This window comes from Microtus oregoni, unplaced genomic scaffold, assembly GCF_018167655.1.
Source record: "Microtus oregoni isolate MIOR12 unplaced genomic scaffold, Mior012 000018F_ref0000195, whole genome shotgun sequence".
In the NCBI taxonomy this organism is placed as follows: domain Eukaryota; kingdom Metazoa; phylum Chordata; class Mammalia; order Rodentia; family Cricetidae; genus Microtus; species Microtus oregoni.
The window spans coordinates 32,985,034-33,008,264 of NW_024543077.1; the positions used below are offsets into that span (position 1 = coordinate 32,985,034).

Here is a 23,231-nt window from a genome sequence, read left to right on the forward strand (position 1 = left end):
ATGAGGGGGATGGGGCTAAACCATTGCTCTGTCTCAGGTGCCCCGGCATCCAGGGATGAGGGTGGGGATGAGGGTGATGCGGCTAAGCCATTGATCTGTCTCAGGTGCCCGGGCATCTGGGGATGAGGGTGGGGATGAGGGTGATGCGGCTAAGCATCTCTGTCTCAGATGCCCGGGCATCTGGGGATGAGGGTGAATAGGACTGAGCTGTTTTCTGCATGGTTCCCTTTTAGGAATATTGCATTAAAGGGAAAAGGCACTGAAAGCTTCCCTATTTAGTGATCATTTCTTACACAGTCACCTAGGGGAAAGAAGTCTTCTAGCAGAAACGGGTTTGAATGAAGAAGGAAGGATTTATTTGAACTGCTTCTTCTGGAACCAAACACTTGGCAACACAACACACAGTCTGGAGTTTTGTTTTCTCTGTCTTAAGAACAGAGCAAGAGGGAGTGTGAAATATTTTTTTCCCCCCATTCCCTAGGTTTCATTAAAAACCATCTATATCCTGGCACTAAAGTCCATTTTGGGCAAGTGCCTCAAAAAACCACCAGATGGCACTAAAGTCCAGCCTAAACCTAGCAAGGGCTTGGATTCTAGATGTGTGCTCCCCTGCTCAGTTCGAGCAGGACACCTTAAGCATGGCCTAACAGGGCTTACACACAGTTGAGAGGAAATGTTAAACAGGATGAGAAGTGGAGAGACAGGGATAGGGACCTTACCTGGCAGTCGTTGGTCGACACGTTGTACCAGATGATGGATGCCCAGGCATTGGGCAGCTGGCTGACGTTAGAAATCATCACCACAGGTAACGAGCTGGTCTAATTAGAAAAAAAAAAAAGAAGTTATTACAGGTAGTCCAAACTTGCATTGCTGCTACTCCTGGTCTTCTTTTCTAGAAGGCCATTTCAAGTTAACAGCCCCCGTCTTCCCATCCTGGTACCCAGGCACCAAGTGAAGAACTTCGGAGCACACACAAGCTGGAGTGCAGGAAGAAAAGGAACAGGAACCCTTTCTGAGTGCCCGACACCAGCAAGCAGGCAGTTTCCTCACTATCTTCCCTGACATTGAGAAATGACAGTACTTCCTCATGCCACACAACGCCCCAAACACAACCCAAGTGGTTTTGGTGAAGATTCAGTCATCGCCATCCTTTTAAGCTATGCTAAAGAATTTGATCTGAAAGTTACTTTGGGAATGAGCCACTATGATCCGATCATGACTTGGTGCCTAATTAAAGTCTATGGAAGTAGGAGTTTTGTTTAATGCTAGAGAGGTGCACCATGGGAGTTGGAGCTGCCCCGCCTGCTTCTAAAGAACAGTTAGTACTATCGTCAACATGGTTTTCTTTCTTTCTTTCTTTTTTGTTTATTTAATTATTTATATTTGTTTATTTATTATGTATACAGCGTTCTGCCTGCATGTATGCCTGAAGGCCAGAAGAGGGCACCGGAACACATTACAGATGGTCGTGAGCCATCACGTGGTTACTGGGAATTGAACTCAGGACCTCTGGAAGAGCAGTCAGTGCTCTTAACCTCGGAGCCATCTCTCCAGCCCGTCAATCCGGTTTTCTGTGGTACCAAGTAGACAGGCTTTCACAGACTAGCCTGGGAGGCTAATCACGGAACAGCCGTCCCTTCCTAATAGACACAAAATTCCTGTGGCTAGAAACACCCAGGAGCTGAGGAACCAGGCAGCTTATGAAGGCTTAGGAGAAAGATGTGGAGAATTGTACACACATTTGAATGCTTCAGACAAAGAGGAAAAGGCAGAATCTAAAACAACACACTCAAGCTACCTGAGATGAAGTGCTAATGGCTACACTGGCTTGTCTATCCAACATATATGGGGGCTTTAGCATGGGCTAGGAATTGTGCACAGGCAATGGTGGACATGCAACTCATGGTGCCCTGACTTTAAAGAGTTCATAATCAATGCGTTCAGTTTAACCCTGTAAAGGCTTCTTTAGTCTTAAAGTTCAATGGCGGCTGTTAGATGATCATAAAATGACATACCACAAACATCCCTACCACTTTTCTCTGCTCACCACAGCAGAGAACTTTCCAAGAGATTTTAATACATAGCTCACATTTTTGAAAATATATCACAATATGACACAGTCATATTGTTATTTCTCTGTATGCTTTCTGTTGAATATTCATAATTCAGAAAATAATAAAAATGTGGATAACAAATTATTCCATATATTGACTAGTCATGACTTTTTTAAAATCATTTTTTATTTAACCAGAATCTTAACTTTTTAGTGGATATTTGACACAGTGTTTTTCTAAATAATACGTGAAGGACAAACAACAGCCTAGCATGATTGAGCTTCTACTATAAATGCTGACTGGTGGCTGTGGAACTTACTAGTGAGGAGAGGTTTCTTGAGACACTTACCTCCAAGTCAATGGTGAGGCCATAGAGGCATATCTGGGTCTCAAAGGCTATGGAGTGTAACTCCTCCGTCACCATGTGGCAGCCCTATGGGGAAACAAAGGAATTCTTTCCTTACAAAGGCAGCTTTTCTGGTAAAGATATGAAAATTAACAAAGTAAATGTCATCATAAGGTAAATAAAGAAATAAGGTAAAGTTAAAGAAATCTTCTTTTCCACAAACCATGACTTTGAGTATCCAAAACGTGAATTTTAAAACTCGGGTATATTTTCAGTAGTTGAAATGCTAAGTTATTCCTTATTCTAATAAGCCACCCATGTATGGGTCTACAGAAAGACTTATAATGCCTATTTAAATTAGCAGTCAAGTGTGCCCACCGAAAGCCTCCGGAAGCTGGTTCCTACAAACCTTCTTTCTGAAAACTGTTGCCATTGTTAGAAGCCTATTAGAAAAATGGGGTGTCTAGCTTAGACATTTTAACAAGAACTACAGGTAGAATTTGGGAAGCAATTATTCTTGATGTGGTCCGTTAACATTTCATTTAGCCTCAAAAGGGACGTGGCCAGGTTTGTGAAAGAAAGCTCACAGCGTTCATAAAACAAGTCCGGGAACAAGTGAGAGAAACAGACTTGTCTAAACTTCAAAAGCCAGGTGAGATCAGAGGACAGGGCCACCCTGGGAGAAGTGGAGGAATAGCTCCAAGGGTCAACAGCAATTCTGAGCCCTCTGCATTCATTTTAAGATAGAAAATTAGCCAAACATGATGCGAATAAGAATCCCATGAGAGAATATAAGAGCTGCTGATCACGTTAAAGGTAGGATGTGTTCATCCGAAGAAAGGACAGAGGGAAAACGGCCTCTCTTCCTCGGGCTAGAAGGTCGTCGCAGGTTTGATTGCCCGGATGTGGTGAAATGAGCACACTGTGGCATTTTGCAGTAGATTAACAGAAAACTGTGTGTAGTAAATACCGTTTGCTAATCCCTTGGACAACCGCTCGCAGTATTCCTAGTGGGTGAACGTAACAACTAGGCCATTTCCCTTCCCCACACAGCACGGAAGTCTATTGCCGTCCTTTTGGTTGAGCATAAAGTCCGAGGACCTGGCTACTATTAAGACACCAAACTGCACCATGTTTCTCTTCTGTAAAGAAGAGAAAAACCTCCCCAACGATGAGGAAAGATGCTTACGCTGTACAAACACACCCACAGGATGACTGGGGAACCTAAATTTTATTGGACGTTCGCAAAGGGGTGGTCTTCATTTTTTTTTTTATCCAGTTCAATGTTAGATAAGCATGTGCAAATTAATTGAGAGGCCTCCTGCAAGCAGGCAATTGAAAGCCCAATACTAGCATGTTTAAATATTTCATAACCATAAACCAAGTTAACAAACTGTTACAATACGGCCTAGCCTCCTACTTTGACATACAACCATCACCTAACTTAACTGATTAATTAATTCAGCACCACAGTGCTGTTTACACTTGGAGGAGCAGGAACAGCCCTGCCTCCCAGCCCGCCCACCCATTTTGGTAGGTAGCTCAATTCATATCCGTAAGCATGCATGTAATAGCTCATTATGGTATTTTCCTCCTCTTTTTAAAAGTTGTGACACGTGTGTTCAGCATCCAAATGTAGATCCTGGAATACACACACACTCATACACACACACACACACACACACACACACACACACACGTATTTGGGAGGCAGCGGTGCTAGGGACATGGAGGGGTAGGAGGGAGAGGGGCAATGGCTTTATTGTATTTTAATTTTAAAAAAGAGAGTAGAAGAAAGCAAGTTTCTATGACCAGAGCAATGACCGCCAGAATTGACCATTAACTTTGAGAAAAATTTCATGCTTTAGGGTTTTGTTTCTTAAATCTGGATGGCAAGAACGCTTCTTGGTCATTCTAATCGATTTATGTTGTTCGCTTGAAATCCCCTGCTCTGTTAGGATACACATTGACACCAAAATATGGCAATGAGGCCAATATTCAATGCACAGGACTGAATAAAAAGCCTGACAGAGCGACGCAGCATTAATTTCCAACACTTCCACGGCCATCAATCAAAGCCTTTATTGTTTTGTCAATGCAGTCCAAGCCAGACACTAGGCAGTTTCATGGTCCTGGGGTTGATGCCTCGGTCTGTCCTTATTGCTTTCGCTGCTGATTGTCCAGTAGCGCATCCTGGAAACCCAGACAATATGAACCAATGCTTAAATCCTCCAGGAAGAAGACATGCCTGTTTGTTCCTTTGTGTTTGCTTGTCTGATTGCTTGAGATGGGTGCCATGTGGCCTAGGCTGGCTTCCAACAGGGCCGTGAGCTGAGGAAGTAAGACCCTGAAGTCTTCTGCCGTTCCCCCTTTCTGCCTTGGAGTATTGAGACTACAGGTGTGCACCCCAACTCCAGGTCTTTGCTTGTTTAATAAGCTAGCACCTACATAACAGCACAGGCAAAACTGCAGTACTTAGGGAGACAATCCTTTTAACAAATATTTATTTATCACAAAATATTTATCTATCTTAAAAACAAAAAGAAAACTAAGAACTGGCTTGGATGCTGGCAAACAATGCGCAGAGAGCGCTAACTGTACATTCACGGGAGAGCCCATGAGAGGAGCGCTAACGGGACAATCACGGGAGAGCCCATGAGCAGCGGAGCGCTAACGGGACAACCACAGGACAGCTCATGAGTGGAGCGCTAAGGTACAACCAGGGGACAGCCCATGAGCCGAGCGCTAACGGGACAATCACAGGAGAGCCCACAGACACAGACTTGTGTGAAAATGAAAGCATTCTCAGCATGTACGAACGATGAGGATACTGAATGGATGCTGTTACGCTTAGAGGGGGCGGGGGTAGGGGAAGAGACTTCTTTCTGCCTCTCTTCTGTAAGGACCGGGGAGAAAGGTCATTTCCGGGGAATGCTTACTTCACGGGATAGAGAGCTAGCTTCAGAGTCTGGTCACTTGAGAGATGATGAGAATCATTTTATTTATTTACTTGGGGTTATTGCTTGCAGACAGATGGGGGTGTGCCCTGCATCCCATGAAAGAGGGCATGTCTCCAGCTAAGGTTGTGACACGTGGGTGGGCAGAGAAGAACAAGGATCTAGAGTTGTTTCAAGTCACTGCACGCGAGTTCCCCGTACACGGAACCCTGGCTCTCCATAGAGCAGGCAGCACGGAGTCCTGATCTCTAAGAACCACGGCCGACCACGGCCCATTGCCACCCATAACTAACTCACACATCCTCCCAACGGGGTCCTGCCAAAAGAAGTGTAGGATAACATTAACCATATCTGGAGAAAAGGAAATTGAGAGGAAGAAAGTGGCTTGCCCAAGTTATCTCTCCCGTGAGAAGTGGAGCCCAAACCAAGGCGGTTTTCAAATTCCCCAGAGGCATAGCAGGGAGGCAAAGGGGAACCCAGCAGCTAAAAGGTATGGGCATTTCCTAAGGAAGTTTTCTGCTAATTTCCTTCCAGTCTTGGCAAGGAGCCTCTGCTGATAGCTCCTGTTTCTGAACTAGCTAGCCGGCGATGTGTGAAGTGGGGTAGAAGGAGGAGGTCCTTCACACACACACAGCCCCCCCCCCAGAGACTGTTAGGATCCCAGAAAGATGCACCCGAGAAGGATGAGCAGCACAGACTACCAGGGTTTAATGTTGGTCCCCGTCTTTAACTGCCTGTGCAAATGCTAGCTCTCCTACTAACTGGAAGGCGTATGCTATCCACCTAACAGCGTTAGCCCGAATACCCCGTTCGCAGTGTTCACCAGGAGGAACTGTTAAACCAATTCTCAGCAGGGTATGCACACTTGCTGCAGGTGTTCCTGGATAAGCAATGGTAACCTTTGAAGCTCGAGAATGAGGTCATGGGATCCTTGCTTCCTGTCTTCCTAAAACTTGCCACTGGCCCTGTGGCTCTATGAACACCACCTCCTGCCTGCTATTCTACTTTCTCTTGCATTCCTTTGGTCATTTCTACTTACTGACCCAACCCCCCTGGGCTGGATCATCTTTCTCCACGTATTTCCTAGCCGTCAACTGTTTCTTGAGCATACATTGGAGCCTGTGACTTGTTCTAAATGTACCTCGGCGTCATACCAAGAGGCTGTCAGTAGGGGGAGCTCGAGGAATATCTCAAACAGCGGCCCTGATTTAGCAAACTTAAAAAAAGAAACAAAGTCATTGTATGTCTCTCTATGATTCTGTTATCAACTGGAAAACAAGAGGACAAAAATTCGCAGCAATATAAGTAGACACGACTAACAAGACAGTGCTTGAGTCTTCTATAGAGGAGGATGTCTCTAAGGAAATTCCAGTACAGATTTTTGATTTCACGTTGATAAAGATGGCAATGTTCCGCAGGAGTTGAGCGATTTAGAGGTATTCCCATTGGATCTGTTTTGCTTACGAAAAGTACAGAATAATTGTATTTGGTTTGTTCAGATTCGCAAATAACAGCATTCAGGGACGCCACGCTGAATGAAATATCACAACTATCTTCAAAATTCCACCGAGCTGGGTAACAGCAGTTCAGGGAACTTAGGAAACATTTGGGGGGGGGGAAGTTCCCCCTAACTTATTTGTTTTGCTCAAGCCCTCAAACTCAAAGGCTCTGGCCCTGCGGGTCACTGGGAGGAAAGGCCTGCTTGTGACTCTGCTGTAGCAGTGTCTGTCCTTGAGGGGCCATGGTCTGTGGCGATTTCTAAGGGACAAGAGAGAGGATGAAACGCTCATAGAGGGATATGTGTGGATGTCAGGCCTGGGGCGCGGGATAGACCGCCACGCGGTGCGGGGTTTCTACAGCTCTTCCAGAGGACTCAGACGTCTCTGTCCTAACAGCTGTGATTTAACAGCCCAGTGAGTGGATCTGTACAAACCGGACAGTCAGACTCTTAATTGCTGGGCAGCTGCACCGAGGTCTTGGGGTCACCTCAGAAGCATCTCTGGGCAGGGTGTGTCAGGCGTCATCTCCTCTCAGGAAACAAAGAGTACAATATTTCTTCGTCGTATTATTCCAAAGGTGACAGTGGTCAGTCACCAGTAGGAATGTGGACTCAGACTTAGCTTTTCCATACTCAAACATGAAGATAAATAGTATAATGCCGAATTTTCCAGGCCAACTGGAAGATGGCCCTCACGGCCAGGACTCAGCCAGTCTGTTGGATGGAATGTTCGTCCAGTTCACTTGGTGAAATGTGAACTTTACAGACCAAATGAATTGATGCTACGCAGGAGAAAAATTACTTTTCAGCTATGGTTTTCATGAGATGGGGCATGATTTTTGACACCTGCTTCACATTTGGGGGAAAACAAAGGCTTTGAAGATAGTGTGCCGTGATGGAAGGCTAATTAAAGAAATTGTGACAACGATATAAAATATAATATAATGAAACAATTTAAACCGTGTTCTCCAAACGGCGAGCTGTTCACCATGTGTGGCCATGTCAATCAAAAGGTTATGATATGAAACAATGCCTGTGCCATAGTTTGTTTGTTTTTAAGACAGGGTTTCTCTGTGTATCCCTGGTTGTCCTGGAACTCACTCTGTAGACCAGGCTGGTCTTGAACTCAGAGATCTTGCCTTCGCCTCCCAAGTGCTGGGATTAATGGCGTGTGCCACCACTGCCTAGCTGACGTATTTTTGAGGCACAGAAGATTAGACTGGTGTACCCAGAAATTAATGTTTTCTCTGAAGGGTGGTATGATGTGTTATTTTAATTTTATTCTCCAAGAATCCCCATATTATCTGTAACGATCAAGCTTTATGTCTATAATCAGGGAAACATAAGGGAAAGATAGATATAAAATTAAGCAGTTTAAGAGCCTTGGGGACATGCTGTTATAGGACTGTTTCCCAGAAAAAACTCCCCCAAGAGTTCATATTTCCTACCTCATTTCCTTTACTTCCAGCACTGGACTTCATTTCCTTCGGTTGCTGTGTGAAAGAAAACGGCAGAGTTTAGATGGAGGATTGATATCAGCTGGGTATCAAGCTGGCTACACCCTCTACAGTCAGCACGTTCACAAGCCGTAGCTCCGTGAGAGAGAGAGAGCAATAACTCTTGTACTCTTGCTCACTGAAAGCCCACATCTCTACCTAGGTCCAACAGGAGCTAGTAGAGAAACCTAAACGAAACCTCACCTCATCATACGTCTGTCTGTGCAGATGTCTTTCTGCTAACCAGTTTTGTGTTTTGGAAAGCGGACCCTTCGGGCTGGGGTGGTGGCATCCCATATACAGGCGGATGTTGGCTAAGTGTTAATAAACCAGACGAACAGCCGGTGGCAAGAAGGGCAATAGGGCCTTTGGAAATCTAAGCACTATTAGAGAGAACCCGGGCGGTGGTGGCGCACTCCTTTAATCCCAGCACTTGGGAGGCAGAGGCAGGCGGATCTCTGTGAGTTCGAGACCAGCCTGGTCTACAAGAGCTAGTTCCAGGACAGGCTCCAAAACCACAGAGAAACCCTGTCTCGAAAAAAAAATAAATAAATAAATAAAAGAAAAAGAAAAAAATAAAAGAACTATTAGAGAGCGATAGAGAGAGAGAGAGTGATAGAGAGAGAGCGATAGAGAGAGAGAGAGAGAGAGAGAGAGAACAGGAAGAGAACTCTAGGTCAAGAGGAAGTGGTGAACAGGAGAAGCAGCAGTGGGGCAGAGCTTTCAAGACAATGCCAAGGCAGACGGTAGGAGGGTGTGTTGGGACACCCCAAGAGCAGCCCAAGTTGTCCTGAAATGAAAGTGCTTTCTGCCACACCTTATTGGGTGTCACTTCCTGGGGGACTTTAAAAAAAAAATGAAACCAGAACAGCTCTGCCTTTAACACAGATCTCTGCAGTTGTCACGGTCAGCCTTGGCCAGCCACCGTGAATGGCGGCCGTTCTGAATTACAGCTCTTCAGAAGTCACTGCCAGTGTTTCTGTTCCATGTCCTTCCTGCTGTCTGAACTCATCAATGCTGGCAGCTTATGTACCATATTGAGAAGAAAGTAAGAAATTAGCTAAGAAACTTCTTACTGATGGCAGTGGATACATGAAGTAAGGAACTGTGTAAGATAAGAAAAGGATTACGGAAAGAACTCTGGTACAGTAAGAAATGCTCATGGATGGAGCCCAATACAATACTCTGAGTTACATAACCCGTTAGCAAAGCTTTGGGCGGTGTGTGTGTGGCTGGGTGGTGGGCAACGCCTGCGCCATCTTATTTGCTACTTACCAAATGTCTAAATTCTACTGAGAGACTCCCATTGGAGGCTTCCTCAATGGACATAGCTTTGACTTGAGTCCCGCAAAGCACAAATCTTCTATTGCTAGAGAGAAAAGTTTTTGCCTTTAAAAAAAGGTTTTGGGTCAACAAATACTCGGATAATTTTTACAAAAAAAAAAAAAATCTGCCGAGTAAATATCTTACCTCAGAGTTGAGACATTCCTGTAAAAGCAAGGAGAGCCTTTCAAGTGAGCTGGCTATTAGACCCGGGAAGGCATTTCTAGACTACTACCACTTTAAGTCACACTACAGGGAGCGTCATCTAAGTCTTCATAAGTTAAGTAATGCTTGAACTTGAGAGCAAGTATTTGAAGTGGTACGAAAAGTTAGAGAAATAGATATACAAGTTCAAAATGATTATGTAAGAATTTTTTTAAAAAAATCTGTCATTGCCATATGTGAAATGAAATGGAATTTTGAAATCTTACTTGTCAATGGAAGCTTTCACCTTCACCTGGTAGTTGAGCTCCGGCAATTTTATTAGTAGTCTGAGAAGAAATGGGAAAAAAAGAATCAAAGACAGAAATTTAGAAGTGGTGAACATTTTTCTTTCTTTCTCTCCCTGTCTCTTTTTCTTTCCTCTCTCTCTCTCTCTCCCTTCTTACCTTCCTTCCTTCCTTTATTTTTTTGGTTTTTCGAGACAGGGTTTCTGTGTGTGGCCCTAGCTGTCCTGGAACTAGCTCTTGTAGACCAGGCTAACTTTGAACTCACAGAGATGGCCTGCCTTATCATCCTCCGGAGTGCTGGGATTAAAGATGTGCACCACTATGGCCCAGCGTAAAAGCGTTTTCTACATTTAAATAACTAAGCATATTTCTAGTATAGACACATAAATAAAACATTATCGCCACTTATAGGTTGATGTGCTTTAAAATGTAAAAACTTCTTGAGTTCGTTCTGTGACTCTACAGGCACCAGTCATTACTGACAAACACGACTGTTTGCTCATTTTCTCAGTTGACAGGCACTAGATATGTTGGTCTGTTCAGAAAAACAGCTGTATATTTGGGCTGAAATCTAAACCATATATATAGTTAAGAAAGATTTTTTGGAAGTCCCCATATCATCCTCTCCCCATACCATGAAAGCAAATGTTTCGTAAACCTAGCAAAACCAAATATTTTTGAGAATTTTGATGAGGAAAACATTGAGGAAGACCAAACTTCTAAAATGAATACAGAAAAATCCCAATTAAATTATACTTGTAATTCTAAAAATAGTCATATATTTTCATAGCGGCAAACATGCTCGTAACTAAAACAGATCTAACTTCAAACAAAGGCACAATTCAAGCTTAATACGAATCCAGCCAACTGGGTGGGATTTATGGAATATGGAGGAAATGCATTAGAAGGAGAGACACAAAACCAGGGCTCATCAAGAGCCCAAGCAAAGATGTGTGCTCAGCGAAGCAAAGGGTCCTTAAAGGGGTTGCACAAGATTGGCTCCAGGATGGAGTATGTTAAGGGCAAAGTCAGTAGTAGATGGTGAAGGGGGTGTGTGCTATCATGAACACGGACACAGATTTTTCCTTTCCATCTTCCTCCTTATCTGCTCCAGAAAAGGTTTGATCCACTGTACAGTGCAGATGGCTGACCCCAGAGCAGTGGTTCCTGGATTGTGGGTCGTGACCCCTTTGGGATCACATATCAGATATTTACACTATGTTTCATAACAGCAGCAAAGTTACAGTTATGAAGTGGCAACAAAAGTAAGTTTATGGTTGGGGGGTCACCCCAGCACGAGGGACTGGATTAAAGGGTCGCAGCATTAGGAAGGTGGAGAGCCACTGCCCCTAGAGTCTTCCGTGGTCACCGTCTCTTTGAAACAGGAGAGCACAAAACTATGGCAGAGAGACACTTTAGAGGGCAAATTTATATGATCTAGCAAGAGAATCTGTACAAAATTCAGGGAAGAAGAGGAGGACCCAGCAGTCTGAGGAGGAGGACGGGATACCCACAGGATGGTAGGCTATGCTCAGGTATCTTTTCAAAGGCTAAGTGCTTCCTGCTCAGGGGCTTTTCCACTCAGAATGTTTTTCAGACAGCCCTTATTATCTCCTAATTTTCTCTCCCTGCATTTCCAACTTCCTCGTCAACTACATGGATGTAAAAGTCGAATGTCCACTACGTCTCCCTCCCGATTCCCTCGTCACCATCTCCTGGCCTCCATGGGGGTAGGGAGACGAGGAAGGAACAGCTCTTAAGAATGCAATTTTACAAAGAAATCTGGCAAAACACACAGAAAGAAATTGACTAGGAGGGTTAATTGGGGGCTTTGAAAGGCAAACTGAAAAGTGCCTTCCTTTTAAAAACTGGGTTCCAGAGCCCCTATGTGAGCAACAGTCCTGCCATAGAACCCTCAGTTGCTCTCCACCGTGGTATCAACAGAGGCATCTTAATTTACTCAGCATTCCTTCTCATTAGGAATTTTGCAGCGCCTGGAGTTGAAGGCTCAACAAATGTCTTTGAAAGTAGGACCGAAACACCTTGTCTTATGTTTACTTGGGAAAACCTAGGTTTTGGTTGCTCATAAATATGTACCAAATATACAAGAAAGCTCCGTGAAAATCATCCAAGCCCACGTGTCCCTAAGTTAGGTGGCTCAGGAAGGGATACACCCAGGACCGCGGTGCTCAAAGTTTTGTGGAAAGAACATTTACTGGGTAATCACACGGAAGCGTGCGGCACCCGTTTCCTGGACATCGCGTCTCCCACCATTGGTCCCCATCTGCTTTGCTATTCTGTTTCTCTTGGCTCCGCTCTGTGGCCTAACAGAGTCAGCCATGATCTCTGTGTGCTCGGTCTCCTACAGTTCTCCCCTTCTGTCTTCCTGGTCTTTCCTCGCAATTAATCCCAGAGTGCCTGAGATGACGAACACATACGTTCATGCTAATATCCCGCATGTCATGATCTTGACAAGCAAACTCTCGTCAGAACTCCGCTGCGGGGACTTGCCAGAGTCCAGCCTGGGCTCTCAGCGGGTGCTCGACCAGGAGGGGCTGAACGGAAGGTGCCTTCGTTAGCAGTGGCTGTCGCGCCAGAGATATAAAAGAACGGACTGTGTTCCGCCTACCTCAGTTTGGTAGTGAACTGTATGAGGGTTTTAAGGACCATCGGCCTCTGAGGGTGTGTCGGCATGCACGGCTGTCGCTCAACCACAAACGAGCTACATGGGAAAGAAAGACCGTTTGAAAATGTTGAAAATTTAAGCCACAGAGAAACTGGATGCGATTTTTTTCCCCACAAAGCCCGGACTTCTTACACCTGGAAGATGCTGATGCCCCCATCCCACCTCCTGTCTCCTCAGCAGTTTCTCAAGTCGTTAGTGTAAAATAACAGGGAAAAGGTCTGAATTAACAACAGCAAATCTTAATTGCCCGTTACGGACTCAATAAACATCCCTGCTTATCCCACATGACAAAAGAGAGACTTCATTTCATGCCGTTTTGGACTGAATGTTGGGAGTTCTGGTGCTAAAATTAGGATTCCCATAAAGTGCTCCCCACCCTCGTTTCTTGGATGCGCTCGCAAGAAGAAACCCTTCGTCTTGTCTCAAATGTGAAAACTGAGCGGGAGGTGGGTGGTGCGGTCGAGTACCGTGCGTGCCGGAAAACTTGAGTCAGCTGCCGAGAGACACACACACTGCAGCGGATTAAGGAGCCAGGAGTGGAAAAGCAGTCCTGGGGCTCTCTGGGCTCTCTGACTGCTTCCTGGGGTCCCTACCACTCGGTCCCACTCTGCCCCGCACCCCTCGAGTGTTACAGTCACAGCGAGCGAGTGTGCGAGCGATTCACTTACTTCTTGAAAAGGTTGTAGATCAGGAAGATGGCTCTCTCCAGCAGGTGTGCTCTCTGGCTGGGGATGGGGTCGCCTTCGTAAGTCATCTTGGTCGATTGCTCCTCTAGCTTCTCCAGTTGTCGTCTGAGTTGGAAAAGACTTTCTGCCAACAGGGTAAAGCTATTGAACAGCAAATGACAGGTGTTTGTCCCCACTTAGTGACTGAGCTGGTTTAGCAACTAAATAATAAATGATTAAGTGGTTGAATTAAAGAAATCATTTAATTCCAATGATGATTTATGACAAGTCATTATTGTCTTTTCCTCAACCTTCTCTTCTTTTTAATATATATCATGTTAGATATCTTCTAATTTGGGTTTTTAATTTACAGACATCCTTTATGAGTTATCGTCAACATCTGGAACCAAATCCCTTTTAATAGGCCTTGAGATCCTGTTAAGTGTGTGTATGAAGAATTTGGAGAGAAACCAACTTAAAGTGTAGGGTACAAGGCATGGAGACTGTGGTGTGGAAATCCACCTCCCTCCCTCCCCTCTCCACTGCACACATTTGTTGTTCCTGAGTTTTAGCGGGCAGCGGTGACTGAACCATCCCGGCAGAAGTCACACCGTGTTTGGGAATGCTTGCTTCTGAGATCCAAGTGGATTTTTCCTTAGAGATGGCAGGGAGGAGCTAGGTCCTAGCCAGTGAAGGCCAAGAAAGACTGGAACAGACTAGGAAGAAGAGGGGGCCCCAGTGTGAGGAGCAGAGTAGTCCCAGCGGTTCTTATAGAACTCGTCTCTCTAGCATTAGACAGAAGGGACCAGGCAAGGAGCTGTGACCCCTGCTGGGTTTCACTGTGGGCACCATGGCTGGGGTCTTCCTTGCTCCCTTTGTTGCTTGTCTTGTTTTTACAGCAGATCTCTCTGGGTTTGGAGAATTGACGAAAGTCAGTATATTTTAAAATGAGGCATGCGCGTCTTTACTTCTCTTGAGAAGTAAGCCCGAGCAAGCAGGGGCATGGCAAACTTCCATTTTCTGGAATTATCCCTCAGAAAGCAATTTTGAAATTTTAACAGAACAATCCGGCTTCTCTGTGTGTTTTTCTATTGCTCTCTCAGACAGTCTTATTTTCTGTTGGTGAGTCAGAAAGCTTTATCAACATTTTATCTTGTAATCTAAAAAGGTAGTGTCTACATTTAATGGCGGGCCTGTGTTTTAAGAGGAGACACCTTGCTGTTGACTGCTGGAGATTATGTAACTTGAAATGGTGTTATATTTTTATATAGGGTCTTGTTCTGCTTTTGCGACTCCCCTGAGATGGTGTGTGTTACTCTGCCTAGCTGAACTTTCTTTTTAACTGGCCAGCAAACCTTATGTATATTTGTGGTTTTACACATGGTGTTTTGAGATATTTGTATACTGAAGGATGGCCAAATCAAAACTAAAACATGTGTATTGTCTCTCACAACCTTCTTCTTATAAAAGCAGAAGATCGACTTAGTAATTTTCAAGTTTATAAGCTATTACTAATTACAGTCATGATGTGTGTTAGAGTCCCCAATTCTTTCCAATGGAAAGTTTGCAACCCTGACCAACATCCTTGACAAAGTGAATGTGTTTGAAAGCATAAAACTAAACGTTTAACTCATACCATAAGGCACACACATTTTAAAAAGATTTTTGAAGCTAATTTTTCTTACATCCATGCAGACAATGCATTGCTGGCTTCAAAAAACTCATTTGAGTCTTTGAAGCTATCAATGTCTGAATACTGAGGAATTGTTATGCATGGGAGATGCTTCCTTTGCCTCTGTGCTTGGTGTAACCCGTGGCGAGCACCCCGAAGCCTGCACTTCCTGTGGTTTTCACTAGAACTAAAGTCAATGGCTTTACCAGTTCTGAAGCTGGTCCAGCCCATTGTGCAGCGGGCCTCCAATGCAGGCGATCTGCTGCCGTCTCTTCCAGTCCTGCAGCTCCTCGATCAGCAGGTTGTTCATCAGCAGGTCCGACTCGTTCACGATCTGTGTCATCTTACTGAGGGCTTCCTAAAGCCAGAGGCGGGGAAAGAGATGCACACAGCAACACCCAGGTTACGCTCTTGCTGACACAGCATACTGACCTGAGACATGAAGGCTTGATGAAAATTAGCCAAACATTGGATCGAGACCAGCTCCTACTTGGTCTAGCATTGCCTTTTCAAACGTCAAAGTCTTTACAACTGGGTAGTGTCACAAGAATTGTGGCCACAGTAGACATTCCCATGTTTCAGTTTCTGTGTGTCCAATGGGAACTTCTGCGCCAATACTGAACCTTGCTGTGGTACACAGGCATTTGAACAGTTGCTTGTTCTGCTTGTTTATATGTGTACAGGTGTAGTGTCTGCCTGTACATCCAGATGGTGCGTGTGTGCAGTGCCTACCGAAGCCAGAAGAGGTATCTGATCCTCTAGGAGTTGTTGTAATAGGAGCAGGGGGGCTGTGTCCTGCCACCCGGCTGCCCGCACGGCTAGCTTTATACAAAATAATTACACGGAAACTGTATTCTTTTAAGCACTGCTTGGCCCATTAGTTCCAGCCTCTTATTGGCTAGCTCTGACATATTGACCTAACCCATTTCTAATAATCTGTGTAGCTCCACGGAGCTGGCTTACCAGGGAAGATCTTAACCTGCGTCTGTCGGGAGTGGGAGAATCATGGCGACTCCTTGACTCAGCTTCTTTCTCCCAGCATTCTGTTCTGTTTACTCCGCCTACCTAATTTTATGTCCTATTAAAGGGCCAAGGCAGTCTCTTTATTTAACCAATGAAATTAACACAAGCCAGAAGACTCTCCCCCATCAAGGAGTGGAGTTTCAACTGGTGATGAACCTGTTCCCTCCAGAGAGCAGTCAGTTTTCTGAAGCCCGGAGCCATTGCTCCAGTGCCTATTTCTACGTTTGTTTGTTTGCTTGTTTTTTAAATAAATGTGATTGTCCATCTATTTGCAAATACGCTGATTAAAACTCGGGTCTTTCCGTGCTACTTTTTCAGCAGACTCTACTTGTGCTCGTGGAGACACCACGAAGCAACTTTCTAGGCACAGGAATCGGGAGATGGAGTTTCTCTTCGGGTCTTCAACAACACTGCGAGCCTGAGCAAAGCATTTGCCTTACTATACTTAGGTTTCTCATATATGTAACTGGGTGGATGAGCTAAGTTATTTTCAGAGTTCCTTCTCAAATTCTGTTTCTCAAACAAAATAAGATGGTACATGTAAAATGCAAACCGATTTTCCATAAAAAGGCTTACATGTGGATTAATTCCTTGCACGCTTGCAATATATATATGTATGTATATATATATATATTCCTAGTTATATTTATAATCAATTTAAAGTGAAATAAACTTATATGGAATCATGTAAGTTCATTCACTGAAAAGTGATTGCTTAGAAATGAACCAGTTATTGGTTAAATCCCAACGGCATTGCCTTTTAAAGACAGGGAGAAAATTGAAATAAGAATATTTAATCTTTTGAAAATATTTCATTGAGTCAAAAAATATGTATGCTTGGTTGCCAACAAATGACACTTGAGTTTGGAAGATTTTATAAATGGGAAAATATTTAACAATCTCATCCTCAGAAGAAAATATAGAACATAGTATTCTTTCCAATAAGGTTTTAAGTCATCGAGCAATTTTTAATTATAAATGTGTAGTGTAACCCACTTCAGCATGCTAAACAGTAAACAATAAAACTCGGTACACCTTCTGTTTTAAGTTCATGATACCTCCAGCAGCATTTCAGAGGCCAGGGGGGCGTGGAGCAGGATGGCTACTCAAGTGTACTCAGTCAGGGAGGACAGTTTCTGGAAACACCTCCTTGTTTTCGTTCAGTGTAAATGGAACTGATAAAATCTGAGGCCTTGATTATTTTCAGTAAGATGAGGTTTAGGGGAAAAAAGCCAGGCAAACTGGCCGATTTAAAGTTCGCCACCCACCTTTCTCTTGAAGTCCAGGCTATTAAGCATTTCTTGCAGTGTCAAAACTTCCTGGTTCATTAGAATGCTGTTCTTCTCACCATGGTCTGCAAAGGAAAGGAGGCCAGATTCAGAATACTCACCTCTGGGGCAAGCCTTTTAGTCCCCCAAGCCAAATCCATCTCAATCCACCCCCACACCCTGGGCAGGACCAGGGACCTAAGCTGTCAGAGACAACATGGACTCCTGGTGTTGAGCAGGGAAGGCCAATCTGGGAATGTTCTTATCCTGCCAGGAAGGATTCCAGCCAAGTGTGCACAGAGACCTTACATCTATCTATGTGCCGGAAGAAGGATGCTCTTCACCTGACACTCAGTTTTTGGTGGTAGACAAAGGAAGGTTTTGTAAGGGCTTGTTTTACTGGTTCTGCCTGCACTAAGGAAAAAAATGCTGGTTAGATTTAAGGAAAAGGGGGATTCCCTGTGCTCGTGATTAAATCATGAGACTCCTTCTATGGCCTCTCCCCATTTTCTCCCCAATCCGTTCATTCTCTGCATGGGAGAGTTAGTTAGTCTTAATGAACCTACAAGAACTAGTAAAGCTAAAATCTCTACTTTTCCATTTTACAAAATGGAATAGTCTCACAGCAGAACTGGTCAGGGAAAAGTACAGAAAATGAACCAAAATGAAAAATCATTTAGCCCCCTGAATGGGAAGATATGCCATAAACCAATACCATACTTCTTAGTTTGAATATTGGTATACACAGTAAGTGCGGAAGGCTGAGGATGCTTATCTTAAAAATAATTTAAAAAAAGCCAACAAAACCACCGTTCCAAATTTCTCTACAAATATCATTAATCTTCAGGATGTTATTTCTGGTTTTGACAGCTCACAAATTCTCCATTTCTTCAGTGCTACTCACAGTAAAATGTTGTGTGTATATTGCTTCATTCACTGAAATTTCATTAGCCAATACTTTCCAGTTTTCTCTCTAATTTGTTTCTCTTTCACTCATTCGTAATTTGTTATCTTATTAAATTAACAAGATAATTTGTTTTCTTTCATTTCACTTATATCCACGTAGGGAAAATACTTGTTGATTTAAGTAATTAAAAATGGTCATTTAAAACCATTTTTGCCCAAAAAAAGCTACAGAGAAACCCTGTCTCAAAAATCCAAAAATAAAAAATAAAAATAAACCATTTTTTAGTGTCTGTCTGTTTATAGTGGGCTGTCACACAACCCAGGCTGGCCTTATACTCCTGTGTGGCTGAGAGTGACCTTAAATTCTTCTTGCCTCCACCTCCCACATACTGGGTTACAGGTGTAAACCACCACCTTGGAATTCGTTTTTAAACTCCTTACAATATACGTGAAAAGTAAGAAGTGTTGAGGTAACATAGATAAAAAAATGCTACACTCAAAATAGTTTTATTGTCTAGAGTATCATGCTATATTGTAATTCTTAAACTTCACAGCTTATGTGAAAATTGGAATCCATCTGTCTTCAATGCCACTTGATGAACTAGTCAGTGTTTCCCGACTTTTCTAGGATCATGGATCCCTTTGATAAGTGATTAAACCTAAGCAGTGTAATTTCTTCTAAAGAGAAAATTCGAACATGTAAATAATCATGAACATTTTAAATATTTCAAGGCAGTCTTGACATCCAGAAGATGACAGAAGAACACAAAACACCTTCTTCAGAAAATTAGGCATTTGGTAATGGTCACCTATACTGCCTTCTAGGTTTGTCTTAATAACGTTTGAATGGTTAAAGGGGATTCCATAAAAATATAGATGTTTATATTGGTTTCTTTTAAAAACCATTTGTTTTTAAAAGAAAGAAAATTGTAAAAATATTACATCTTTCCCTATTATGGTTTGGATGAGAATAGTCCCATAACTCATATGTTTATGATATGGGATTCCCCTCTGTACTTTGTGAATATGTTTTATTACCATTGGTTAATAAAGAAGCTGCTTTGGCAGGGCAAAATAGAGCAATGTGGGAAATCCAAGCAGAGATAGAGAAGAAAGAAGGTTGAGTCATGGCGACACCATGTATCTGCCCCAGAAGCAAGAGGTAACAAACCACAAGCCTTGTGAGATAAAATACAAAATAATAGAAATGTGTTAATTTAAGATGTAAGAGCTAATTAATAAGAAGCCTGAGGAAATAGGCCTAACAGTGATGTAATTAATATAGTTTTTGTGTGATGATTCGGGTGTGGGTGGCCAGGAACTAAAGTGCAATCTCTGTTTACAGTTTGAATGCTTGATTCCCAGTCAGTAGAATTGTTTGGGAAGGACTACAGAAGTTGAGGCCTCGTTGGAGGAGGTGTGTCACTGGGGATAGACAGTGAGGTTTTGAAACCTCATGCCAGGTCCAGAGCCTCTCTCTCTTTCTCTGCCTATGGCTCAGGATGTAGCTCGCAGCTACTGTTCCCTCACCTGCCTGCATGCCACCACACACCCCTCCATGATAATGGACTACCCCTCTGAAACTATGAGCAAGCTCGAATTAAATGCTTTCTTCTAAAAGCTGCTCTTTTCAGCATCAAAAATGTATATAAGACACATGTCTAAAGTCCTCCATTGGCTGACACAGCAAAGTATGATTTCCAAAACCAACAAATCTATGCCGGCATAGACCTGTCAACTAATCCAGACAGAACCAACTAGAATCTCAACAGTTATCCCAATAATCACATCACAGAGTACCAATTTACTATTGCTTATTTAGATCAGGTCTTAAAAATATTTTCATTTTCTCCATCCATCTAACTATAACTATTTGCTTTATAACTATAATCATCTAACTATAAACAAGATTAATGTGTAAGTACAGAGTCAAATTCAGTATCTTTGTTTTTGAAATTTATTCAATTGTTAAAATTATGTCTTAGAAATACTTAAAAATAAAACTTTAAAAATTCATACACAATAATATATATAATGTCTAGTACTTTGAGAGATAAATACATAGATATACATGTTTTTGACTACGTAGAGAAGACATAAGACATTTTTACCATCTTTATCTGTAGATTATGAGACTTCGTGTGGTTTTTATTTTTAATACTTTTATCTACATTGCAATTTTTTCTATGAAGCAGAGTTCTACTTTATAAGAACTCGTTTAATATCAGTAACTTACTGACTGTACTAGATGATTGTTTTTATTTTTATTAGTTGAGTTTTATTTTTCTTTTGAGGAAGTTTCTTGCTATGTATCTCAGGATGGCTTCCAATTCTCCTTCCTCCTGCTCCAGCCTCCCAATCGTTGGGATTCTAAGCATGTGCAGCATACCCAGCCCTGAAGTCCTGATACCTTAGAATATTCTTCCACGGGGAGATACTTGTTGTAGTGAATATTATTTCTCATGTAACGTGTAATGTGCTTTGAATTGGTTAGTAGATAAATATGTGTTTATAACTTAAACGGAGAGGAGGAAAAAGCAAAACTGGAAATATTCCTTGTCTTCATTTTTCAAAAATGAAACTGGTGGGGGACCCAGAGAAGGAAGATCAAGGTTGCTTGCAACTTTACTCTTACCAGCGGAGAACCTTAATAATCATGTTACTTTTATGTCCCTATGTATAGTTATAGACAAAGCAATAACTTACCCATTGTCTGAATTGTTTTATATCTGTAGTCAAATTCATCTTGCAGATCTTCTAAGTATTTGGTGTCTTGTTCTGTCATCTTTATACAAAAGAGAGCATGCTCAAAAGGAAATACTAAACTATTTTGCAATGTTTATACACACCATAGAAACATTATATGTACTTCTAAACAATACACTGGAGATCCCAGCCTCCAACAGCATCTGTCAGGAGCCTACACGTCCAGAGAGCTCCGCCACAGGAAAACTGCATTCTGCTGGAAGACCACGTTAAATGGGCTCTTACACTCAAAGAAATATTTATTTATATTTTATGTTTATGAGCACACATGCATGCAGTGTTTGAGAAGCCCAGGAGAGGGCTTTAGATCCTCCCAAACTGGAGGGCCAGAGAGTTGTAAACTGCCAAGTGGGAACCAAACATAGGTCCTCTGCATTAGAAAACAACTTAACCTCAAGACCCAGCAATACCAGTTTTGAGTATATATCCAAAGAATGCCCAATCATGACCCAAGGATATGTGCTCAGCTATGTTCATAGCAGCTTTGTCTGTCATAGCCAGAACCTGGAAACAACCTAAATGCCCCCTGACTGAAGAATGGATAAGAAAAAAATGTGGTACATTTACACAATGGAGTACTACACAGCAGAAAAAAAAACAATGACATCTTAAAATTTGCAGGTAAATGGATGGATCTAGAAAGAAACATATTGAGGTAACCCAGACTAAGAAAAAAATATAATATGTATTCACTCATAAGTGGCTTTTAGACATAAAGTAAAGAAAAACCAGCCTATAATTCAACACCCCAGAGAACCTAGACAACAAAGAGGATCCTAAGAAAGACATACATGGATCTAATCTACATGGGAAGTAGAAAAAGACCAGATCTCCTGAGTAAATTGGAAGTGTGGGGATCATGAGAGAGGGTAGAAGAGGAGAGAGGAAGAAGGGAGTAGAGTAGAGAAAAATATACAGCACAATAAAAGCAATAAAAATAAAAGAGCAGCAAGTGCTATTAATCACTGAGCTATCTAGCTCTCCCAACTCTCTTCTGCTTGCTTAGGAAATCTTTCCACATCTTTCCCCTCATTTCTCAATTAGTTACAGGGGCTGCTAATCACATAGCTTCGTTTGCTGGAGAAAACGGATCCTTTTGTCCTCTCAGGGTTGGGTTCTGCTCTGTGCTAGTGTACAAGAATGACTTCCCACAGGGCAGGGAACCCTGATTGCTCTTTGGGCTGACAAGGGAGGGGGACTTGATTGGGGGAGGGGGAGGGAAATGGGAGGCGGTGGCGGGGAAGAGACAGAATCTTTAATACATAAATAAATAAATTAAGAAAGAAAGAAAGAAAGAAAGAAAGAAAAAAAGAAAAAAGAATCAGAGAAGCACCGTTTACGACAATTCTGCCTCAACAGTTTTTCTTTCTACATCTTGAGAGATGTCTGCATTGCTTATTTCTGTTTTTGACTTTACTCCAAACCCATTCATGTGTCCTGCTTAGTCATAATAGTTGAGATCTTGAGGGTGTGTTCTCGGAAAGGACTTGCTGAACAGGGACAGAGAGGAAGGAGCTCAGCAACCAGGTGGTGTGTACTGGGCTTTGGCTTTTAGCCCACAAGGAAGTCAGGGCCGTGATCATCAGCACCACAGAGTTAACACCAACTTGAGAGCAGTGTTGGGTGTTCCTTCTCCGGCTGTGTCCTTCCCTCCATGTCTTAAGACGGCCTAGTGTTCCCTGGACAGACTATTTCAAAGAAGCCCTTGGCAGCCGATAGTCACAGAACTGGGATGGTCTATGAGCCTGAGGGAAGGATCAAGGCAGAGCTATACGTGGGGCACTTTGGTTATACCAGACTTCTTAGGGGTTAACAACGAATCCGGGGACCATGGAGCTCAGTGTAGAAAACTGGCTTAGCACGCACCAAGTCCTGGATGCAGACCTAACATACACCACTACCCACAAAAAGTACTGGAGACTGTGTGCTTGATTAATGTGTAGAAGTATCCTCATTGCAATACAATATAACAGCCCCTGTCTGCTTTTACACATTCATGGAGTCGGTACAGTCTATGATTTAGCATCATAGTATGCTCAGGCATTGGCCTGAGGTTCACCTTGAGGGTCTAATTGTTTTTTGGCGAGGATGGGAGCAAAGGCATGTCTGCTTCTTTACTTGT

The 23,231-nt window shown here is 42.9% G+C and overlaps 1 protein-coding gene across 1 annotated transcript in view; it reads right to left on the reverse strand.

The window, feature by feature from the left end:
• Positions 1-23,231, reverse strand: part of LOC121458897 (signal transducer and activator of transcription 4-like) — an 80,971-nt gene that overhangs the window by 9,326 nt on the left and 48,414 nt on the right. Inside the window, exons 5-15 of the mRNA XM_041668269.1 lie at positions 21,050-21,128; positions 17,438-17,523; positions 15,353-15,504; positions 13,478-13,636; positions 12,753-12,845; positions 10,106-10,165; positions 9,822-9,839; positions 9,627-9,720; positions 8,304-8,348; positions 2,404-2,487; positions 720-818 (exon numbers count right to left, since the gene is read on the reverse strand). Coding sequence (XP_041524203.1) covers positions 720-818; positions 2,404-2,487; positions 8,304-8,348; positions 9,627-9,720; positions 9,822-9,839; positions 10,106-10,165; positions 12,753-12,845; positions 13,478-13,636; positions 15,353-15,504; positions 17,438-17,523; positions 21,050-21,128 — 969 coding nt within the window. The remainder of the gene's footprint in view (positions 1-719; positions 819-2,403; positions 2,488-8,303; positions 8,349-9,626; positions 9,721-9,821; positions 9,840-10,105; positions 10,166-12,752; positions 12,846-13,477; positions 13,637-15,352; positions 15,505-17,437; positions 17,524-21,049; positions 21,129-23,231) is intronic.